General features: G+C 30.7%; 3 protein-coding genes across 5 annotated transcripts in view; all 3 read left to right on the top strand.

Moving 5' to 3' along the window:
* The window catches only part of LOC141461032 (lipopolysaccharide-induced tumor necrosis factor-alpha factor-like), a 28,566-nt gene extending 12,002 nt beyond the window's left edge, over nucleotides 1-16,564 (top strand). Inside the window, exons 1-4 of one of the 2 annotated variants that reach the window (XM_074141662.1) lie at nucleotides 2,374-2,469; nucleotides 11,081-11,170; nucleotides 13,536-13,671; nucleotides 15,134-16,564. In XM_074141662.1, coding sequence (XP_073997763.1) covers nucleotides 11,089-11,170; nucleotides 13,536-13,671; nucleotides 15,134-15,236 — 321 coding nt within the window. In that variant the 5' untranslated portion in view covers nucleotides 2,374-2,469; nucleotides 11,081-11,088 and the 3' untranslated portion in view covers nucleotides 15,237-16,564. Of the gene's footprint in view, nucleotides 1-2,373; nucleotides 2,470-11,080; nucleotides 11,171-13,535; nucleotides 13,672-15,133 lie in introns of those variants that run through there. The other variant, XM_074141661.1, reaches the window with a different exon arrangement.
* A 420-nt stretch (nucleotides 16,565-16,984) lies between these two features.
* LOC141461035 (uncharacterized) lies at nucleotides 16,985-20,065 on the top strand. Of its 2 annotated transcripts, none has more exons than XM_074141672.1 (3): nucleotides 16,985-17,459; nucleotides 18,837-18,972; nucleotides 19,781-20,065. In XM_074141672.1, the coding sequence occupies exons 1-3, from the start codon at nucleotides 17,453-17,455 to the stop codon at nucleotides 19,881-19,883; spliced, it is 246 nt and encodes an 81-aa protein (XP_073997773.1). In that variant the 5' UTR covers nucleotides 16,985-17,452; the 3' UTR covers nucleotides 19,884-20,065. The 2 variants fall into 2 exon arrangements, with proteins under 2 accessions (XP_073997773.1, XP_073997772.1); XM_074141671.1 differs by lacking the exon at nucleotides 16,985-17,459 and adding an exon at nucleotides 17,722-18,257.
* Nucleotides 20,066-21,067: 1,002 nt separating this feature from the next.
* LOC141461036 (lipopolysaccharide-induced tumor necrosis factor-alpha factor homolog) lies at nucleotides 21,068-22,416 on the top strand. Its single transcript, XM_074141673.1, has 4 exons — nucleotides 21,068-21,224; nucleotides 21,437-21,562; nucleotides 21,936-22,059; nucleotides 22,186-22,416. The coding sequence occupies exons 2-4, from the start codon at nucleotides 21,514-21,516 to the stop codon at nucleotides 22,286-22,288; spliced, it is 276 nt and encodes a 91-aa protein (XP_073997774.1). The 5' UTR covers nucleotides 21,068-21,224; nucleotides 21,437-21,513; the 3' UTR covers nucleotides 22,289-22,416.
* Nucleotides 22,417-22,525: the final 109 nt, after the last annotated feature.

Here is a 22,525-nt window from a genome sequence, read left to right as displayed (position 1 = left end):
TATAATAATTACGGTGAGAAGTACAGGAAAGAGTATAACCGGAAAAGTGGAACAAAAAATGAATTTGGAAAAATATCTTCATTTGGCTCCCCTGTAAAATTTACTTTTTGTGACATGGTGTCTTTAATAATCATTGTTGCTAATGATTGAGTTGTTCTTTTTGATAAGATATGGTAGATTGTAAAAATAGAACCCACGTGTATTGTTCAAAATCTTCCAACCATCAAGGCTCTTCTAAACACACCCAACATTTACATCAGGCCTAAGCAAGTTATTTTTTTTTTAGCCCAAACGGCGCTTACAAATTTTGTTTGGTGTTAGCAGGGCATACAAGTGATAAATTAAAAAAAGGAAAAAAACTATTCCACTACTATTTAGTTAAATAAAAATAGTTTTAGTTTCTTTGAATAATGGATAAACAGTAATGGTGCTACTTATCAGGAAAATATCTATGATAAATTATTTTGTTCTAACTTTTTTTTAAAAACATTTAACTCAGCCATCAAAGTGACGTCATTCTAAACATTGTCAAATATTCAAGGTGAAATGACAATGACCATTGTCGCCTCATAATTATTATGAATTAGTGTTATGTAGATATTTTAAAATACAAAATTTCCTTAAAATTTAGTGTACCCAAAGTCTATCCTCTTTTAATGTAACATTATATAGTTAACGATAGTGATACATGTTTCTTCTCAGGGTCATGAAATTACATGACGTAATAAAGAAATCATCTATCACCTATTAAAACATTCGTTTTTTATAGTGGGAGGAGAATAGGCAGTGAGGAGAATAGAATTGTGAAAGTGTTGCTCTCTTAATTCACTTCTAGTTCACAAATATATTTTAAATTTAAAAATCGAACTAGCCATTTGATCTACTGACATTATTTAGATTACAAATGAGGAATGATAGAAACAGCTGATGCTAGATCTTTTTCTAGAACTACTGAGCAATATTTTTAGGCTTAGCACTGAACAAATTAAAGGCACGATTACTTTACTTTGCACAAACTTCTTGATTGTCTGAACTGAATAAATTTGGTTTGAGAAAGCAGTTTGTAGAGAATTTACAGCCTCTCTTAAATTCTCTTAGACTTAAAGGTGTCCTTTCTTCTTTTCTCACCCGAATTATCTCCCTAGGACTTCTCTAACAGGTACAGTAACCAAGTAACCCAAGTCTCATCCAAAATTTTGGGAAGGAAAAGTTTAACAATAAATGAAATGCATAGTATTTATTGCACATATTCAGTTAGGATTCAAAATTGAAGTCATTACAAAAGTAGCGCTATTCATTTTTCCTCGCTTCAGGATTATTTAAGTCATTTTCTCTTAAAAAAATAATAATAATCGTGATAATACAATTGTGATAACATTAATTGAGCTTAATTAGGTACTTAAGAATTTCGAGGTAAATGTTGTTTATAATCACCGCGAACTTGGAATTGTAATTACTTTACTAAAAAATTACTAGCTTGTATTTTGTTTCAAATATACCAAATATTTGTAGAAAAATAATTTTAATAAAGTATCAATTATATTCTTAATTATATGTTAATGTTGGACATTAAGAACTGGTAAATACGTCCCTGAAGATGGAGAAAGGTCTAAAGGTTCCGGCATTAAAGTAAATAGAATCAGAAAAGTAGATTTAACCATCATTTCAAAGTGCATAATTAAATGAGAAGTTAAGCCCAACCAAACTAGCTATAAAAGTGTAATTTTACAACTGTAGAATCCGAAAGATTAATACCAATTGTTCATTACCAATACTTAGGTTAATACTGTTAGTTAGAGAACAATTAACTCAGTGTCATTGAAAAACGCCAGTGCATAAAAGAGGAAAAACATTCGGATTCCAGGTTCAAAAACAAACTAGGAGGAATCGCCAACTAACGCAAAGCAGCTTTGTTTAAAAAAAAAATGTCGAAAAATGTAATGCTATTTTTGCATCATTTATATTAGTATTGAAAAAATCATACAGACATTGGTGGCCTATTTTTCTATTATGCTCTCTTCATAGTGCCAGGATCAAGGCGCCCATTATGTAATACTTAGTTCTTTTTTTCTCCGCAGAAGTCAGCTTGTGTATAAAATTCATCTTTATTTCTTGAATTCATTTATAATCAAGATAGATAAGAACAAGTTCTTATTATCAACTATTAGTTAAATTGTAATTAATAATTTCTTTGAAAAATAAATTACTTGAATTGAAGCACATTAACCAGGAAAATTATGTTAAATTAGGAATGATAAAAACTAAACTGACGTCATATCGGTTGACCGTTAAGCCAGTATTTTGTTTTCTTATCTTAAACAGATTGCAACATTTAATGAAATATTTCAACTTTTGAGTAGTGGAAAAGAGTTTTCTTTTCAGCTGTTCTTGGGTGAGTTCAATCCTCATTTCTTTTTTTCATTTTTATCATGAATTTAATTCTTTTGAGTCCGGGACAGCAAAACTAAGGTAAATAAATAGTTATTTCGAATAAATTTGAATAACAATCATAGCGTATATTTTGTATAGACGTGGAAATATTTTTGGATGATGTATGTAAGCTATTCGCAAAACATCTGATCTCCTTTTCGTGAATTTATTTTCTTAGAGCCAATAGTAAATTGTGCCTTCGTTGTTGGAGCCTAGATTGACTCCATTCTAATCTATTGTCAACAGTAGGTGTTGAAGATGTGATAATATTTTTGAGTTCTTCTTGTATAAAAAAATAAACTATTTGGTGATTAAAAACTGTGGCTTTGACCTTTTAAGCTACTCACTAAATTTCTCTCCGCTATTCTTGAGGCCTGCATTGCTCTCTCTTTCATTTCAATACGAACATTTCAATATTGAGTGTCATTTTATTTAATCTATTTTATTTGGATATTATTTTCTATTTATTCTCTGTAATTGAACCATTTATTATTATTATTTTTTTATATAAATACTTGTGGAGGAATTGTGGAAATAGCCCTGACAATATAAAAATTAAATTTAAATTTCATAGAAGGAAATATTTCTTTACAATTATTTCGCAATGCAAATGCCTTGGAAATTGGTATCTTTTGTAGATAAGATAAATGAATAGTTATTATAATACTTGAGTCTAGATGTGAATGACTAATTCTCATTTTAACGTCATTAAACTTTAGACAAATAGTGACATAAAACGGTTACACATTTCTTTTAATAACATGGCATATGTTCTTTAAAATTATCTGAATTGAGAAGACCATAGGCACCAATTTCAGTTACAGTCTTAATCAGATGTACAGCTCTTTTTGCGAGAATCATTTCTTAAGATAAGAATTTGTCTCAATTTAAGTACCAATTTCTCGTGCTCAGAAAAATAAGTTAATATTAGCCTTGGTCATTAACAATATGAAGTTTAACTTTACCTTTTCAATTTTAAAGCTTTTAAAAAATTGAAACTGTTAATTATATAATAAACCATTCTGTAAAGCCGTTCTTTCGATCTTAACGTAATCTCTTCTAATTTATAAGAGCATTTAAAGGGCGGGACATTAGAACCAAAAATAGCGTTACAAATGTACCAAGATTACTCAAAATCAATAATCTTATTATTAAAAGAGAAAATATAAGTAATTAAAAAGTAGCCTTAAAAAAAGAAAGTAAATAAAGTGCTTTAAATTGTTTCAACATTTTCGGTGAAATTGCGAAAACTGAAAACTTTTAAAACCTTTTACAAGGATCAACAAAATATACAATTTTCAGGCTGGCTGTACTTACTTGATGAGTACAGAGACAAATATCAGTGACCCTCTCAAAACTTACTTTTGATCCTTGGATACCTCTTCAAGGTTTGTGTACCAAGGTTAACCTGTTTCAGAATTATAAAAAGAAGTTTAGTTTAACTTTTATTTTATCTAGTTATTTACTGAAATTAAGTTTCTAGCTTTGTAATAATTTACTTCTATTTAGAGTCAGGTTTTATAACGTTTTAATTTGGAATTTTCCTTACTTGTTTAATAAAAGAGAAGTAAGTTTACAATTTATTTGTATTTTGAAGAGGTTTCTATTATAATTCTATTGCAAGGTTTTTTGTTTATTTTTATATTCATTAGCTACATCAATACTATAAAGTATAGTTAGAATATTATGCACTTGTCAGTACATGAAAAAAATACTTACGTTCTACCCTGTTTTTTTGTGTACGCTTTTTAGTTTCATATTTTCTTTATCGCACAGTTCCAACTTAAAACTTTGGGGTTCAAAAAATAAATAATGATTGCGCTTAACTGTTTTGGGGCTAGGTGGGTTAAAAACTGTCCCACCTTTTGCTTAGCTTTTGCTGCATGGTGGGATATATTTTAACCCACCTCGAAAAGTTGAAGTTATTCATACATACAGCTTAATATGTTATTTAAAGTTGTTCATTCAGTTGGCAGTGCTATGCACCAATGGTAAATGTGTAAATAAGTGAAAAAAAATTTATATTTATTATGAACTGGACCGATAGTAAAAAATGGTGGCTCCGCATAGTGTTCCATTATTTGGATGCAGCTGTTGTTAATTCATATATTGTTTATAAACAAATAGGTCCAAAACATGGAACTTAAACATTTCAAGGAACAGTGTGCTGAAGGACAGCGCTGTACTGTCTGCAAAGTTCCGCTTTGTTTTGGTAAAAAGTTGTGTTTGAATGAACATCATATAAAGCATTAGTTGCATAGTGGTATTATACAATACCAGTGTCCCACACTAAAAAAGGACTATTGAAATGGTATTAATTTTTTCTTTTCTTTTTTTCGTATTTAGAGAGTGATGATTATTTGAGAGGGATGATTACATATGTAAAATAATGGAAATGAATGTTTATTTCCATTTTTTTTTTATATATAATAAAAGACATTCTGTGCAACTAGGGCTTTTATTTTCTTTAAAATCGTGTAAATGTGTAAAAGAGTTAAGGGTTAAAAACCTTGCTTAGAAATTATTAGTAGCAAAGTATTAGTACATCAAGTATTAGTAGTACATCAAGCTTGTAAAAGAATCTTCTGTTGCCAAAAAGCGTAGAGTAATCGCTAACCTCTCATCAGGAGGAAACACACTTCTATAATGGTATCTTGTTTTCAAAAATGCTGGCTCGATATATGTATGCTAGAAGATGGATAAAAATCTTCTGGTGTTTTACAACAAAAGTTCTAGAACTTACCCGTTCAAATGTAAATAAAAGAGAACTACTATCAAATGATTTTCAATTCTTCAGAACTAGTGAAAACCCAGGTCGGCTTTTCCTTCTGTTTATTATTATTTTACTTAAGTTGATTTAAATAGAGATAAATCGCTACTAAAGCCATACTACCACCGAAGGAAACCTGTGACATGTTCTACTTTGCTTAACTTTGTACCCCAGACAACCGCCAACTCCTCGCTCTACTGCACTCTCTCCTCTAGCTTTGTTTCAATCGGAGTGGTGTTCAGAATAGCGCAGAGCGTTTGGTATGGGCTCTCCTATAAAATAAAATCACCTTATGCATTGTTGCAATTTTTTTTTGGGGGGGGCGCATCGACTGCTGAGGTCATTAGCGCCTGCAATTTCTTTGAAAAGAAATATCAACTGCCCAAGGAAAAGAATGTCAAACAAATTTGTGCTTTAATTAATAGAACAATTAAAATTGAAGCCATTCTAATTTAGATCAGATAAAATTATTACTTTTCTAATTATTTCATTACTTCCACTGTCATGTTACAATGAGAATATTACGTGTCCTAATTATTCCAATTCTCTTAATAGTCTACAAACGTCTGTTTATTCAAGACCAAAAATTTTGTTTATATTATTTATTATTTATAGGAATTTTATATACAGGGTGATCCAAGCTATATGGATAACGACTTTTTCTCAGAAACTAAGATAGCTAGAAAAAAACTAAAAAATACGTGTTCCCATAGTTTTTTGTTAAACATCCAAATTTATTATGTAAATTTTTTTCGGTGCTTCCAGAAGCGAGATACAGGCACCAACTTCATTTTTTCAAATGGGGAGGTGCGATTTTTATTTCAGAAATAGATTCCTTCATTTTTTTAAAGAAAAATTTACTCGAACAGTTTTTTTCTGTGAGCGATATTTTACAAGTTATGAATGAAAACATGATCCTTATAAGAAATTTCAAAATAATAATATTATACAGGGTGACCAGAGTTATATGCTCCACCCACTTTTTTTTTTAACGGCGGGAAATTTCGAAAAAATAAAAAACACGTATTTAATTATTTTTAGTCTAGTTTATTTTCAGTGATTGGCCCATTTTTTTAAACCCTAGTATCTCGAGATACAGCATCCAACTTTTGTTTTTCAAATGGAACGTTATATTTTTTGTTGCATATTTTTGTAGTATTTGATCTCCTAAAAACAACAACAAAAAATTTTTTTGAAATCGGTTAGGTTTTTCAAAAGTTATGGGTATTTAAAATATGAAAAACAAATTTCAGTTTACTGTCAAAATTACTTAATTTTTTTTAAAGAATCTATTCAAACTGGGCACAATCAACGGATAAGCAAGCCAAAACTCTGGACTCCCACGCTTTGCTTGTAGCAGCACTTACGGTGGCGAAGTCATGAGCTAGGCAGGCTAGAGTTATTCGACGTTCAGGTTGCTTTTTCTACAAACGTTTAGGTGGAGTTATAGGAAATCAACTAATCGGCCCATACTTCTACAGAGAGAACTTTACTGGTGCAAGGTATCCAACTTTTTTTTCAGAGACATTTTGCCAGTTCCGCTTGAAGATGTTCATCTACAACGTCGGATAGGTAAGTATTTTCAACAAGATGGTTGCCCGGCGAGAGTGGTTCGAGGTTAGCTGGGCAGAAATTTCCATTAAAAGTGCGTAAGGACTCATTGTCCCATCCAATGGCCACCTCGATCTCCGGACTTGACCCAAGTGGACTATATTTTGTGGGAATACCTAAAAAAATAAAGTGTAAAGTATCCTTAATCCCGTGGCTTCAGTCGATGATCAGAAACGTCGAATTACTCTAGCCTGCCTAGATCTTGACTTCGCTACTATAAGTGCTGCTACAAGCAAAGTGTGGGATTCCCGAGTTTTGGCTTGCCTATCCGTTGGTTGTGCCCAGTTTGAACAGATTCTTTAAAAAAAATAACGTAATTTGGACAGTAAACTGAAATTTGTTTTTCATATTTTAAATACCCATAACTTTTGAAAAACCTAACAGATTTCAAAAAAAAAACTTTTGTTGTTTTTAGGAGCTCAAATACTACAAAAACATGCAACAAAAAATATAACGTTCCATTTGAAAAATAAAAGTTGGATGCTGTATCTCGAGATACAGGGGTTTAAAAAAATGGGTCAATCACTGAAAATAAACTAGACTAAAAATTATTAAATACGTGTTTTTTATTTTTTCAAAATTTCCCGCCGTTGAAAAAAAAAGTGGGTGGAGCATATAACTTTGGTCACCCTGTATATATAAAATAAATGTGATAATATTTGCCTTTATGAATTTTCTTGATCTATATAGAGTCATATCGGATAACATTAAAAATCTTAATTTGGTATTGGTCATTTAATTAAACATTAATTTTAACCACTTAATTTAATTAAAAAAATTTATCATATTTTTAAAACATGTCTTCAGTCTGCGTAAATATTATTTCTATCAAAATCTACATATTGCTCAAGTTGGAGTTGATTAAATTTGAACTTATATCATTACTTAAAATATAATTTATACATACCATGCTAAAGTAATAAAGCTACAAAGCATTGCGTGTACAAAGCTATTAAAATGCCCTCTTTTCAAAATTATTTTACCTTATTTTTTTTTTTTTTCAGCTTTTGCTGGAAGAAATGTTGAGTATATTAAAAACATAAAAATTGATATTTAATTCAGTTACAAATGGAAATGTTTCCAAGAACACTGTAAATATCAAGTTTCTACGAATAATTCTTTCTTAAGAATTTAATAAAAACAAATACCTTGAATTTGAAACCGTCCAGAATATACCAAAACAAGCTAGCACTGGACATATAAAATCTTAGTTATTGTCCAGTATTTTTGGATGCTATCCAAATCATTTAATTTCAAACTAAAAATGCTGATGATTCATTTAAAAAAAATAAATAAATAAATATTATATAAGCTGGCTGTATGAATGCAATAATATCCTGTATGAATCATTACTATTCACCAAATATTTCCTGTCATTGCCATTTGTTGCGTGACACTGGGCGAAGAATTTATAATTAATTATAATTTAGATTCCTGCATACTAATAAATCCATCGTATGTGCTTTGTGTTACTTAATCTTAAATAAATATTGTAACACAATATAACAGATATAAAATGTATAACACAGATTACGCTAGTGCATAGTGGTTGCTTTCTAATTAAAAAAGAAATTCTCTCTGGGTTTAATGTTTCCATTTTATTATCCTAGTCCTAGAACTATTGGAACAAATGATAATAATTTTCAGGCGTAAAATAAGAATTGAAAATTTAAAATAATTTTTCCCTATAAATATGTACGATATATGTATATTTATTTTAATTGGTTAGGTTATACTGAAATTTTGTTTTGTTGAGTATTCAGAGTAGGAAGGTATCAGTTTGAATTAATGGCCTTGTTTTTCACATAAATATTTTTATAAATTTTTAAATAATAAAGAGATATGTTGTAATATTTTATCTACAATTTGACCGTGGTATCTGAAGTAGGTAATAGATAATATTGATTGCTTAACGCTTGCTGAATGCGAAACTGATATTAATGTGTGCATTACTAATCTTATCAAGTTTATTAAAAAGGTGACTAATGTAATACACAATATAAAATATAATATTAAACTAACTAATAAGTTTTTTTTTGGGGAGAAAAAAATTTAAGGCGTGTCAACATCAGAGGTTATTGGCGCCCGGAGCTTTATTTTCAGTGCACTGCTGGCCACCCGGTCAGTGAGCTGTAAGAAGCTCCTAGGAAGAGAAAATCTAAGGGCCAGCAGCTGGATTCGAACCAGGGATCTCCGCGTGGGAATCCAATGCGCTAATCGCATAGCTAATCCATTTCGTAAAAGAAGTTATTATTTTTAAATAAATTTAACACTAAACCTACCGACATTTATGTATAACTATTCCTACCGTGACCGGTCAATGGACCGGACTTTAAAATCACTTAAATTTCTTATTTTAGAATAAAGATAATAATTATTTAACATTAAACTTTATCACTGGCAAAAAGAGTGGATGAACAGATGTCATTTCAAAGTCTTACTTCTTTAGTAATTGTTAAAATACATCAGCTAAATACTAGAGTTTTTTCATTGATAATTATTTAACAATGAAAAAGCGTAGTTTCTTTTGTTTAAAAATAAATCTCGTAGATTTTACTCTTTATTGCATCATTTTTTATAGGCTTCTCAAGTGCAAATTTCCCGCATACGTATTTTTTACAGTTTAGCCAAGATTTGATACCAAATTTGTCCGGTTTATTTAGCATATACTGAGTAAATCTGCATCTTGTCTTTGTTGGGAACAAATGTCCTTGGAAGTGATATATGCTCTTGGTTAGAACAGTTTTGACTGTTCTCTACCAATTTATTCCAAAATTTAGAAATCAAAGCAAATTTATCGGTTTGTAAACGATTATTTCTTTGATCCACTCGAATAAACCTCGAAAATTTCCGTCTACACATTTCTGCTCACAGTGTTTGAGAAGAATGCTCGTCCCCATTTTTTGTTCCATAGAAAAGGGCAATATCGTACATTTTTTGCCTCATATGCACCACATGCAAACAATAATCCGATAAATGCATTATCAAATTGAGAATTCTGTTACAAAAAATAATAATAATAATAATAATAAAATAAATAAAATGAAAATATTCAGCCGGTCAAATGACCTGTCGCGGTAGTTAAGAAGGACTACAAATTTTTCTCAAAAATCAAATATTAGGAAAAGAAGTGAATATTAAAAAAAAACAATTGTATACACATTTTAGGAAAAGTCGTGAAGTTTAATGGCGGTATGATGACGCTGTAGTTAGAAAATTTAAACCAAATTTAAAAAACCATCAATTGATCGGTCGTGGTAGGTTTAGTGTTAAACAAGGAGATTTGGTTTGAAAAACTCACCAACTTTATCCTAGCTCATCGTACAAGTATACTATAAGTTCAAATTATCTTAAAATTAAAGAAAAATGTGCAAATACAAGGGTTAGGGCATGTTGTTTCGGGCTTTTTGTTTTTCTTTTAGATTTGAGGTTATCCTTAGTTTGGATGTTAACAAAAGCACCTATCTTCTCTGCCCTATGAATTTACCTCTTAAAACCTCCGAAAAAACTCTAGTATTTAGCTGATGTATTTTAACAATTACTAAAGAAGTAAGACTTACTTTAATTCTTTGAAATAAAATCTGTTCATCCACTCTTTTTGCCAGTGATAAAGTTTCTCTTTAACACCAGATCATTAGAGATGTTTTTATTAGTGATACTTTTCAATTAACAAAGTAGCTCGAAGTAGGATGCGGGGCCCGTTTTGATTTCTATTTCTCTTTTTTTCTCTTTCTTATACATCTGTGCTTAATATGTTTATGGTGAGCAAACATAATACAAAGGTAGGTTACTGCTTTGTTTACCAGCATTGTACCTTTACCATTATTGATCAATGAGATATAACATTGATAAAAATATGAAATAACATTGGTTGGGGAAAAAAAGCTGAATCTGATTCAAAATAACTTCCAACTTCATATCTTAATAATTTGAAATGCGCGTTCCATGTTATGTGGAAATCCAGCACAATTGGTTAAATCTGAATTACTTGATGTTTGGATTCGTTATGCAGATAGTATGAATCATTCATTTGTATTTTGTACGTGGATTAAAACGCCGGTAAATGTGGGTTTATTTGGGTCATGCGGAGAACGCATTGCTTACACGTGCAATGCTATAGAGTTCTCATTTAGTTTATTGTATTTTTTGATTAACTGCAGAAGCAAAGTTAGTATTAAAAAATTGTTGTAAGAATTAGATTGTAAATAGCCAGTTTAGCCCTTAATAACTATTAAAGTATTATTAACAGTTAACGTTTTGCATGTTTAGCTCACTTAATGAACTACCAGAAAGATGCACCACCACCCTATGGGCCTGCGATTCCTTCAGGGCCACCACCTCCGATGATGAACCCCGCTAGTATGAATCACTTTCATAATATTTCTATCGTTTTGCTTTATTTATTTTTTTAATCTACAAAATGTTGTTTACTGATTAGTATACAACAGATATCTACAAATAGGACCTGTTGTTAGATGATCGTGATAAACAGGGGAAGGTAAAATATTGAAGAACCATAATGAGCGCGAAAAGAAGAATTATTATAATAAAGTAAAAAAATAACAAACTGGGAACAGATTTATTTCTTATAGACTTTAAAATTACTTCTCTTTATTATCTTTTTAAATTTAATTATGAAAATAAATTTTTTAAACTAATTATAATTAATCAATAGTACATTGATTAATTATAATTATAAACATTGAAGCAGTTTAGCAGAGAATATAATTAAAAATTCAAATTATGAATATAAATATATATAAATTATTTTCTCAGCCAAGTTAATATGCGATTTGTTAATATTTTGTGTATTTAATAACCCAGCCACCACATGTGTCAATAGTCATTATAGTACTGCCGAGCATTTTTATTTTTCTATCTTAAATGTTAGTTTAACTGTGATATTTAATTTTTGAAAACACGCATTAATAAAAAAACAAAAAGGTGTACAAATGCTGAAGCCAAGCGAACTTAAAAGTCAAATTAAAGAGCTTTCCTGGTACGACGTTTTGAAAAATTCAATGATTCGGCTTTTAATGATTATGCGTTCATTAGAGGAAAAAAAACAGGTTGGTCATGAGACCATAGATGTGGCTTTACAGGTAGCTTAGCGTCATTTTTATATTATAAAGATAATTAGAAGCGGTGGACACTTCTCAAGAAGTTATAAACTTAACATGTTGACAAGAAGTACAGATGCTGATTCTGATGTTTAAACAAATAATTGAGCTTAGAAATTTAAGAAAAAGGAAAAAAAAATAATGTTAACGGTAAAGGAATTTGGAGCAGTAAAAGAATTGGCTTTTGTTCTTAATAATCATTTGCACATTTTCATATTACAATTTTTTTTACATCCAATCAATCTCAACTTCATGCCACTACTATAGTTTCGGTCCGTGGCACGCTTTTTTAGCGGATGAAAATTTAACAACTTCAGAATTAAGAGTATAGTATGTACCAAAAGTCCCATTACCTGTGTTTTGTGTTCCTGGTGATATTGGGTCGTGAAAAGAAAGCCTGATGAATCAAATTACACCCTTGAGGAACGAATCGTCATGAGTACCTGGGCTCATGAACGACCGCACACTGGGAAAACATTAAGAGGGATCAAAAATGACTTTAACGTTAGATTTAATAGGGCAACACCAACAAAACCAACAATTTTACGTTGTGAGAAGAAGCTATTTGAAACTGGTTCCTTTAAGGATAGACCGCGTTCTGGAAGACCACGAGACTCATGTGACCGTGTCAGTGAATCAGCACACTTATCTCGCCGTGCTACGCGACTGGTTTGTACCGCAATTTGGAACGTTTGGGGCTTAGTGATCGAATCTGGTTTCAACAAGATGGGGTGCTATCTCATTTCGCAATTCGTTCGAGGGAATACCTAAACGAAATGTTCAGGGACAGATGGATCGCCAGCGTTACCGGCACCTCTGAAATGGCCACCACGAAGTCTTGATCTGACATCCTGTGATAACGCGTTATGGGGATACATCAAACAAAAAGTCGCCTAGAATCGATGTCAGACAACTGAAGACCTCAAAGACGCTGTTCGGAATGCATTTGCTTCCATCACTCCAGCAATGCTGCGGCGCATTTCACATCGCTCCTGGAGGCGAATAATATTGTGCCATGAAAATGACGGTGTGCACACTTAACGCTTGGAGTAAATGATGGTTACTTGTTGCAATTTGTTTATGCTACTTAAAAGCTTCTCTCAATATATATACATACTGTTAAAAGAACACTTTGCAGGGGGTAATGGGACTTTTGGAACATAATGTACAATATTTTTTTTTTCTAACCTAAAAAATTGTATTAGGATGTAACAGCTGGCAGAATGATACCATAGAACCGGCAAACATAATGGGCTAGAAAGTTAACATTAATAATTAGTGAAAAATAAGAAATAATTTATAACATATTCGGCCATTTTTTTCACGCCTTCTAAACAAAACTTTGCATGTGAAGCTAAGAATTTATTTAAGCACGTAATACTTTCTTAAAAACAATAATTATTAATAGTTGAAAAGATTCCTGTGATGCTACATTTAACTAAACAAATAAAATTCGACAATATTTATATGCAATTGATTTAACGTATATTTGTGTATAAATAACAATTTATAGAATTAAAAAAAATAAATAAAAGCTATTAACAACTGACCAGTTTTTACCTCAGTTTGTTTAGAGAAATAATTATATTTTATTTTATTTTCAGCCATCGTAGTACCAATGACTTTTGGACCGGACTCTCAAACGTTGGTGTGCCCGTCATGCCACACTACTATAAATACTAGCATACGAAAAGAAAGTACGACCAAAACTCACCTGTTTGCATTGCTGTTGTGTATTATGTAAGTATTTGATTTTAAAAAAAATTATACAAAGTATTAAAATTCTATTTAGGTTCAAATTTTGTGTTATCCATCGCCCCTGGATGACTGGCCCAATCAGCCACTCGTGACTAGATAATGGGTAGATTATTATTATTATTATTGTTATTATTATTACTATAAAGCGTAGAGGATTATTGAGTCTAGAGAGTATTTAATTCTTTGGCATTTTGCCTTTGATTCAAGAAAGATTTTCAGACGTTAAGCTGAAATGCCTGAAAACATAGGCATTACTTTACTTTGTTCATATGAGGTGTGGCTATTAAACAACGAGACTAATGCTGCTACAGAAGAATTATACATGCGCCAAATCTTAACGACCGACAGCTGTGCAGCGTAAAGCCTTCTCTTTCGATTGCAGCGTTTCACGTGTTTGTAGAGAAATCTGTCTGACCGGAACCGTCGTTTGTGTAAGAGGTGTAAGTTTCGTTTTGCCGAAAACATGATACTACACATGTAGTAGAGCAACGAATTGTCGTGAAATTTCACATAAAATTTGGTAAAACCGCTACTGAAACTTACCTTTTATTAAAAGAAGTTTATGGCGATGAATGTTAATCATGTGCGCGAGTTTTTGATTGGTTCAAGCGTTTCCTAGATGGCCGAGAAGACGTCGAAGTTGATGACCCCTCCGGGTCGCCCTTCCACATCCAAAACGGATGAAAATATCGATTATAATTAATCAGCATTACAACCGTGAGGTGCTTGCTCAACTCCGTGAAAGAGTAAGGAAAAAACGACCCGATTTGTAGAAGATGGGTTCTCCATCAAGACAACGCGCCAGCTCACACTGCATTGTCTGTCAAGAACAGTTTCTAGCCAAGTACAACATCCCAGTTTTAGGCCATCCGCCTTATTTGTTTGACCTGGCCCCATATGACTTTAGATCTGTTCCCCAAAGTCAAATCTGCATTAAAAGGAACACGATTTCAGTCCGTTGAAGCTGTGAAAGAAAAAGCGGCACGCGTCATGCAGGAGCTGACAGAAAAAGACTTCCAGTACTGTTTCGAACAATGGTAAATTCGCATGGAGCGTTGTAGGGATAGGGGAGGGGTGTATATTGAAGGTGATAATAACTAAATATGTATAAATTTAAAATAAAATGTTTTACAGCAATAGTCTCGTTATTTAATAGCCACACCTCGTATTCAATTAAAATGAAACTATTTTATGATTGTTATTTCTGCGGGCATAGTCGTGCCAACAAAACACTTGGATATCTTTTCTACAGCAGAAGCCCACTGCTTGCCTTTAAAAAAATTATGGAGAAGCTCGTCAGTAGAGTTAGAAAAAGCGTTTAATTAAATCTCATATTGGAAGGCCTTTATATTATTTTTCCGTCGTTTGGTTACTTATTTATTTTATTTTTTTTTTAAATATTTTAAAAATTATATTCATGATATTTTTGTTTTGATTAAAACAGATTTTGCCCGCTCGTTTGCCTGCCTTACTGTATTGATTCCTGCCAGGCATCTAATCATTACTGCCCAAAATGTGGAGCTTATCTCGGCACATATGATTCCTAAATATATATATATTATACATTAAATATATTTATGTATTAAAATATATGTATAAAATAAATATTGAATTTGAAGGAGAAGAAGAAGAAAAATTCTTATTTTGTAAATAAAATATATTTTTTAGTATGTAATTTTTAAATTTTTCTTATCTGCATAAGTATAATGTTCTAAAAGGGCAGAGGGCAAATGTGGCGTATTTTATTTGTGGCTAATTTTCATCAAATGAAAAATTCATTTACGCCAAATGGATTTGTTGTTTAATGCGAGTTGGATCCAAATGGCAGAATTTCACTAACTTGACCCCGCTTTCCCAGTTGTCATTTTTCGGTGGATGATAAGGTCACCATTTTAATATTATAGCTAGTTATTCTATAAACGTCGTGAATAACAAAACAGAAAATATTCTAACATTTTCCGGAAAAGTCAATATGAATTATTTCTCAAATTCAAACAGACCATACTCACGGAATTAAGGACATCCACCTCTTTGCTTCATCTTGACGTAGTTCATCAAAAAATAAAGTTCTTAAAGATGCTTCGAGATATTAAATACACACAAATGAGCTAAATGCTTTAACTTGGCACTTTTATTCTCTAAAAAAAACACCTTTCGCCTCAAAAACAGGTAAAATGCACAAACAGCCATTGAGCAAATTACAAACTAATTCCTAAACACATAAACTCTCATGTTCTTGCCAGGACAATCAGTCTGTTGTAACATTCCTGATTAATATTAATTAATAAAATGCTTCTTTTTTGTGAAACCACTGATTACTGTTGATGGAAATAGTTTTTAATTGCCTAATAAACAAAGAAAAAAAATCATCCACATCTGTGCATAAACATGTGTTTGCTCCATCCACGCCATGAGTATAGTAGTATTTCGTTTCGTCACCACTGCTATAAATGAAAATATGGGTTATAAATGAAAACTTTGAAAAATTAAAACTTAGAAACTTTTTATAAAGAGGCTCCTAGAACTTTATGAACATTAATGAGCTTTTTTTAACAAACACCTAATCAATAATAAGCTTCGTATATATTTATATTTTATATTCTTCAGTTGTTACATACGATTTTTACCTATATAAATTGTGAAAATACTACTTATTATTGATTTTGCTATGTACTAGTCTAGCGCATCACACTGTTTAAAATTCAATTTGATTTTTGTATAAATGATTACCGATAAGATCTAGTCTTAGATGTCTTTTATAGTACCTAAGGCTAGCTCTTTTGCTGACCAGAAATGGAAAAACATTCTACTCTTAATTATGAGCTTTTTTTTCATCGCCATATGTATAATTGCTTAATAAATTTATTTTATTGTATCACTTTTTTTTTTACTTACGTTGTTTCAGCAACTTTTCACCTACATATCTATTTTTTATAATAGATTTTGCTAATTTTATGTAAGTCAAAACACCTGAAGATGGATAGATGACAAAACTGGTAGATAGCTACAAAATGAAACAAATGAGTCGTCAAATGACGAAACAAAAAAAAACGAAGCATTTATTATATTTATTACATTGGTAGTTATCTCAACAATTTATGTATGTATGTCAATATTAATATTAAAGCTACATACTCGTATATCTGCTTAAATATTACAATGAGCAAACCTTATAAAAATGAAAACTATTTAGAATATTCTAAAATCTCATGCTAAATTAAGTGGTTCTTAATTTGTGGCCTACGTTCTCTTTGTGAGTTTTTTGTGTTATTAATGCTAAGAATTGTAAGTATATTGTCAATTTCTCATAATTTGTTTATTAATGTCAATTTCACATTAATTATTTAGTGATTGTTTAATTATCGGCGGATTCTGATTGGTCCAGATGTCCTTCGATCCAATTGCGATAAATAATTCGGTACATTTAAAGTCCTTTTGAAACTGGAAGCTAGGCTCTATCACTACTTTCACTCATCATTGTAGATATGTGCGAGGTACAATGCGAAAAGGACTCTCCGAAAATGTGATACAACTCATTTTCTTAAAAAGACCAATAAAACTTACAATATTCCTCTTAAATAAGTATATTTTCGAATAAAAAAATAAAATAAAAATACTGATATAAGACAACCTTAAGAGACATACATATGTTTCTTAACATCTGCATACATTTATTTATAGTAGATTTGATAAGAAATAAAAAAATAAAATGTTGCTTCTTAAAGTAACCTAATTAGAGTTTTGTTTTTGACTGCCTCCGACGATGAACAGTATGAATCACTTTCATAATATTTCTTTCATTTTGTTTTATTTAATTATTGTAAGAAGTTGTTTATTAATAGCGTACAATATATAAATAATAGGACGATAAATAAATGATATTGATAAGAAGGGAAAAGTAAAATATTGAGAAAAATAATGACTGATACACTCATTGGCTCGGTAAAAATTTCTCTTGACATTTAGATTACAATAGTATATGCCAATTTAGGTATTGAAATCAAATTTTAGAACAGATTCACTTGAATCAAAAATATTTTATTCGAATCTTTATTAGAAATATTTGTTTTTTAATAAACCATAAATAAAGCCTTTTGTTTATTATGATCTGATGCTTTATCAGATTACTGTGTGTCACAAGTGGTCATCTCCACTACCATTAATATTATTATAATGCGTTGAAGCAGCATTGAAGGGAGTATAATAATTTTTCATTATAATGAAGCAATTTTTTGCTTCAATTTGCAATAGGTAACCAAGGTAATTCGCGATTTTTAATCATTTGACCTTATGAGATACTAAAGTTCATTGATTTTAGACAGAAGTAAAATATAAAATTTAAATTATGATACCGCATTTGCAATAATGCTGCTGAGCATTTCTATTGTTCTTTCTCAAATTGCCAGTTCAACTGTGATATTTAATATAAATCTTATACTGCATATGGCACCTGAAAAAAATAGATAAAAATCATTTACAACTGTTAAGTCACGAGTGCTCTACATTGAGTAGGACTCTTTGAAAACAAATGAGCATTATTTTAATATTTGAAAGGAAAATACTTCGGCGTATGTTTTGGCTTTCGATTATTTACTTTAAATTTTAAATATTTGCCAATTTAAATAATTTTTGTAAACTACGTATACAAATTCACTATAACACAAGTATTATAACTATGTATATTGTAAAATATGTTCCACAGTCCTGAAGATGACCTTGTCCTTAGATAAAAACAAAGCTCGATGAAATGAAAAAAATCATGACTGAAATTGGCATTATTCTTTTCTTCCTGCTGGAATAATGAATCAGTCATCAAAAGTAATGAACAGTAAAGAAGTTCACCAAGATGAAGTGATCACTTCTGATTTCCGAATTCATTTTTTGTTTACACATCTTAGTTTTGGTCAAATTGTACTGGCCACTATCTTTAACTTTGCTGAAACACTACAGTTTAGCACACCGTCGCTCTAACGCTAAGATCATGAGTTCGAATCCAGTTGCTGGGCCTTAGATTTCACCACTTGTTTGTGTAGGGATAATACTTTCCGGCCGGCTGGACACTAAAAATAGCTTCGAAAACCAATTACTTCTGTTATTAGACACGCCTTACATTAAAATAAATAAAAGAATTTCTATTTTGTTTTCAGCTAGTGTGCCACCGATTAATTTTGGACCAACCTCTCAAGCGGTGGTATGTCCATCATGCCGTCACCGTATAAATTCCAAAGTAAAAAAAAAATGTACATATAAAACGCATCTGATAGCGCTTCTGTTGTGTTTTCTGTAAGTTTTTAATTATAAAAAAGTATGCAAAGTGTTTTATAAAATTTTACATATTTAGGCTACAATTTGTTGTTATTCAACGCCCTTGGCAAGTGGCTTTTTTGGCCCTTTCAACTTTAATAAAGGGTAGATTGCTGCTTTATTTAGTCCCAGTGTATTGTGCATTTTGTATTCAACTCCAGTTGAAGTAAGTATTTAGTTTCTTTCTGCTTTCATAGTAAATACTGTAATACTTATATTACGCCTCTTAAGGAGCCGTTGAGTAAGTAAATAAATAAGTAAAAAAGAAAGTAATTGCCTATTTTTGAGTCTGGACTTTGAACTACAAAGATGTTGAGCATGGGAGGCAGAAATTCATACTTTATAATTTGTGTTTCATTATGTTTACAAAATGGGTTACGATTTATTTTGAAAAATACCATGTAACCTCTCTCGCTCACTCTGAGACGGTGAACTATGTGAAGCTGAAATCTACACAAACTGACTAATGTACCTCTAATGAAGAATAAAGGACCGAAACCATTCACAAGGGATACATGCATGTTTACATTGGATAAAATCAAAGATTTTGTAATTAATATTTTCCAACCAAGAAAAAGTTACTACACGCTGGGAATTAGGAATCTCTCATCTTCTAGTATAATTGCATAATCACATCACCACACGCTGAGTATATTTTGAGTGTTCTACTTTTGAAGTAAAGGTTATCAAATATTAAAACATTTTTGAAAAGTGTTTGGAAAATATACTTTTTAATATTTTTAGGATTTTTAAAATTATAATCATATTGTTCTTTTGATTTGCACAGATTTTGTCCAATCTTTTGCCTACCATACTGTATTGGCTCTTGCAAGGCAACTAATCATTACTGTCCACATTGTGGAGCTTATCTCGGAACTTACACTAACTAAAAAAAAAGCTAGTGAAATTTGAAAAAGAAAAGGGCCAGAGAAAGTCTTCATTACAAAAACTTTTTGATTGGGACTCTATATTTCGGTTACCATAGATGTCCTTTATCAGGCGCTTCTGAAAATTTACAATAGACTTTATGTACAATAAAAAGTTAGAAAAATAAAATTACTAAAATACTCAATTTGAGACGGATTTATTCACAGAACATAAATCTAATTGAAAACTTAAAATTATATTTAATTTTTTTTTAAAAAATAATAAATTGAGAAAATATTAGATCCTTGGAGTCGAAGAGTTGTGTATACGATATAACTTATTTTATATTATAAAGTGAAAGGTGAGGATGTTCAAATTTTAAAAACTGTAAAATGGTGAGATAGGTAAATGGAAAGCGGGTAAATTCAAAATGGCATTCACTTTTTAAGATTTACTAATTATTTATATATATTTTTTATTGAGTTTGGCAAATGTTATTGTATGTAGATGTGATGATTTATTTTTTACAGTTGTTTTAAAGTTAAGTTAAGGATAAGATAAATTTAAAATGATTAGAATATGTGGTTAAAATAAAAGTATTGTTGAAGGCATGATAGCTAGTTTAGGTAGAGCAGAGTCTTCATAATAATGTTTAGTTCATGTTGCCAAAGACCTTGACTTCAATTATTGGAAATTTTAAAAACATTATTTTAATATGGTTGTCATTTCAATTAATTACACATTTTCTACTACGATCCAGCAATTTGGAGATCACACTGTAGATTCTGTAAAGATGACATTTATTTAGCACACTTAGAATGTGTTCTTTACACCGATGCCCTGTTGAGCTATATAATTCTTTTCTTATAACCGAGGTACTTGGACCGCCGTTTCAAAATTACATGGCATCCTTTGTTACATAAAAATGTAGTCATTTCGCTTGAAGGAAAACTTTACAAATATTTTCCTGTCAGTAGGAAAAGAAAGAACACTTTCAAAGCCATGTCATGTAAAAAAGATAAATTTGGAATCGATTACTCAAAATTGCTTGATAAAAATAAGACCTAACATGTTGCTGCTTAAAACGTATTTGTAATATTATCTTACTACAGATTAATTTAAAAATATAATTCTATAGAAAATTAATGTTAACATTTGTGTTGAACATATTTTTTTTAAACAGAATCAGCTGTAAGTCCCATTACAATTATTAATTTATTGAATCATAATAAATAAATTAATTAACATTTCTATGCTGAACGAAACTATAGCAATAAAGCATCTTATGACATTGACAATTTCATCGCTAGGTGATTATGCATCTCTAAAGAGCACTTCGGAAGGTTAAATGAAATCTCCAACAGGCATGTCAAACTACTGATTTTTTTTAAAACTTTTTTTAGCTGGCTCTTTTCTTACCCTTGGTTTACACTGTTCTGTAAATCCAATTTTTGCAACGAGAAAACATCTACAAAACATTAAATTGAAAGTAGAACTTTAGTTTGTTTTGTTTATTTTTTGTCCTTCAAGGAAACATAAAATTAACTATAATGTTAATACTAAGAACTAATTTCAGATAGTATCTCACAAGTCCAGTGGTAAATGTTTCGTACAATAATTGGAATTTTTTTTACAAGCCTAAAGGCCTGATAAATGCCTGAAGGCTTTTGTGATTCACGGCCCAGCCGTGGTCACAGACACTGTGAGTAGAATATCCTTAATTTTTTTTGTACTTATGCTCATTAAAAAAATTGTGTTGCGATTTAGATAAATCTTCAGAAAGCGGGTGTTATTTAATTCTTTGTACATTGTATTTTGTACCTTGAAGAGCCTTGGCCTTCACAATCACTTTTCTCCACTGCTTTCTGTCCTGAGTCACCTGACTTCTTGTCTCACATCCAATACTTTCAGGTTCTCGAGGTTATCCACTAGAATTGTATATTTAATAATTAAGTCTTAAAGAAAAAAAAAATAAGACTTACAATACTCATTATAGATGTTTTTAAACTTTCAAGATAAAAATTAGAAAAATAGAAACATACAACTTAAACATACATGTTCTCAATCTCTTGCAGGTTTATTGTACGGTAGATATCCCCAAAGAATGGTCTGTCCATTTTGCCAGAAGGTAATCAGTACTCGACTAGAAAGAAGTATCACTACAAAAACTCACATAATTGCACTTTGTATGTGCATTACGTAAGTAACAATTTTTTAGTAAATGAAAACATTAACTACTTGTTTTGATAAACATATTTTAATATAATTTTCCCTACTTCATTCACTGAAATCAATTTTCTATTACTTTTTCCACAAAATTTTCAGAATTCCATGTGTTCCTTGCCTTCCATATTGCATTGACAGTTGTAAAGCTGTTGATCATTACTGTCCAGAATGTGGTAACTACCTTGGAACATATTCGCCGTGAACGATGACCAATAAACTTCAGCTTTTAATTTTGTACATAAAATGTTTTCTGTAATTGGAAAATTCATTCAGATTGACTAAAACTGCAACGGGCAGAAGTTATTGGCAACAATTAAATAAATTTTAACAAAAAAAAAGTTTATTAATTTCACATATATGTAAATGAGATATATATCTTTTGGGTCAATTAAGCACAAAGGATAAATTAAGACGATGTAAAAGTATAATTAGTTTTGAA

This window comes from Rhodnius prolixus, unplaced genomic scaffold (assembly GCF_049639745.1).
Source record: "Rhodnius prolixus isolate KJV_2025 unplaced genomic scaffold, Rpr scaffold_6, whole genome shotgun sequence".
In the NCBI taxonomy this organism is placed as follows: Eukaryota; Metazoa; Arthropoda; class Insecta; order Hemiptera; family Reduviidae; genus Rhodnius; species Rhodnius prolixus.
The sequence above is the reverse complement of the archived record's forward strand: the minus strand, read 5'-3'. Positions and strand labels throughout refer to the sequence as shown.

Excerpts from the sequence above, each read along its gene's own strand:
- LOC141461035 (XM_074141671.1), top strand. The coding sequence starts at position 18,218 with ATGAGCATTATTTTAATATTTGAAAGGAAAATACTTCGGC. Across the intron at positions 18,258-18,836 it reads TGAAAGGAAAATACTTCGGC|CTAGTGTGCCACCGATTAAT; the intron begins GTATGTTTTGGC and ends TTTTGTTTTCAG. Across the intron at positions 18,973-19,780 it reads GCGCTTCTGTTGTGTTTTCT|ATTTTGTCCAATCTTTTGCC; the intron begins GTAAGTTTTTAA and ends TGATTTGCACAG.
- LOC141461036 (XM_074141673.1), top strand. The coding sequence starts at position 21,514 with ATGCCTGAAGGCTTTTGTGATTCACGGCCCAGCCGTGGTCACAGACAC. Across the intron at positions 21,563-21,935 it reads CAGCCGTGGTCACAGACACT|GTTTATTGTACGGTAGATAT; the intron begins GTGAGTAGAATA and ends AATCTCTTGCAG. Across the intron at positions 22,060-22,185 it reads GCACTTTGTATGTGCATTAC|AATTCCATGTGTTCCTTGCC; the intron begins GTAAGTAACAAT and ends CAAAATTTTCAG.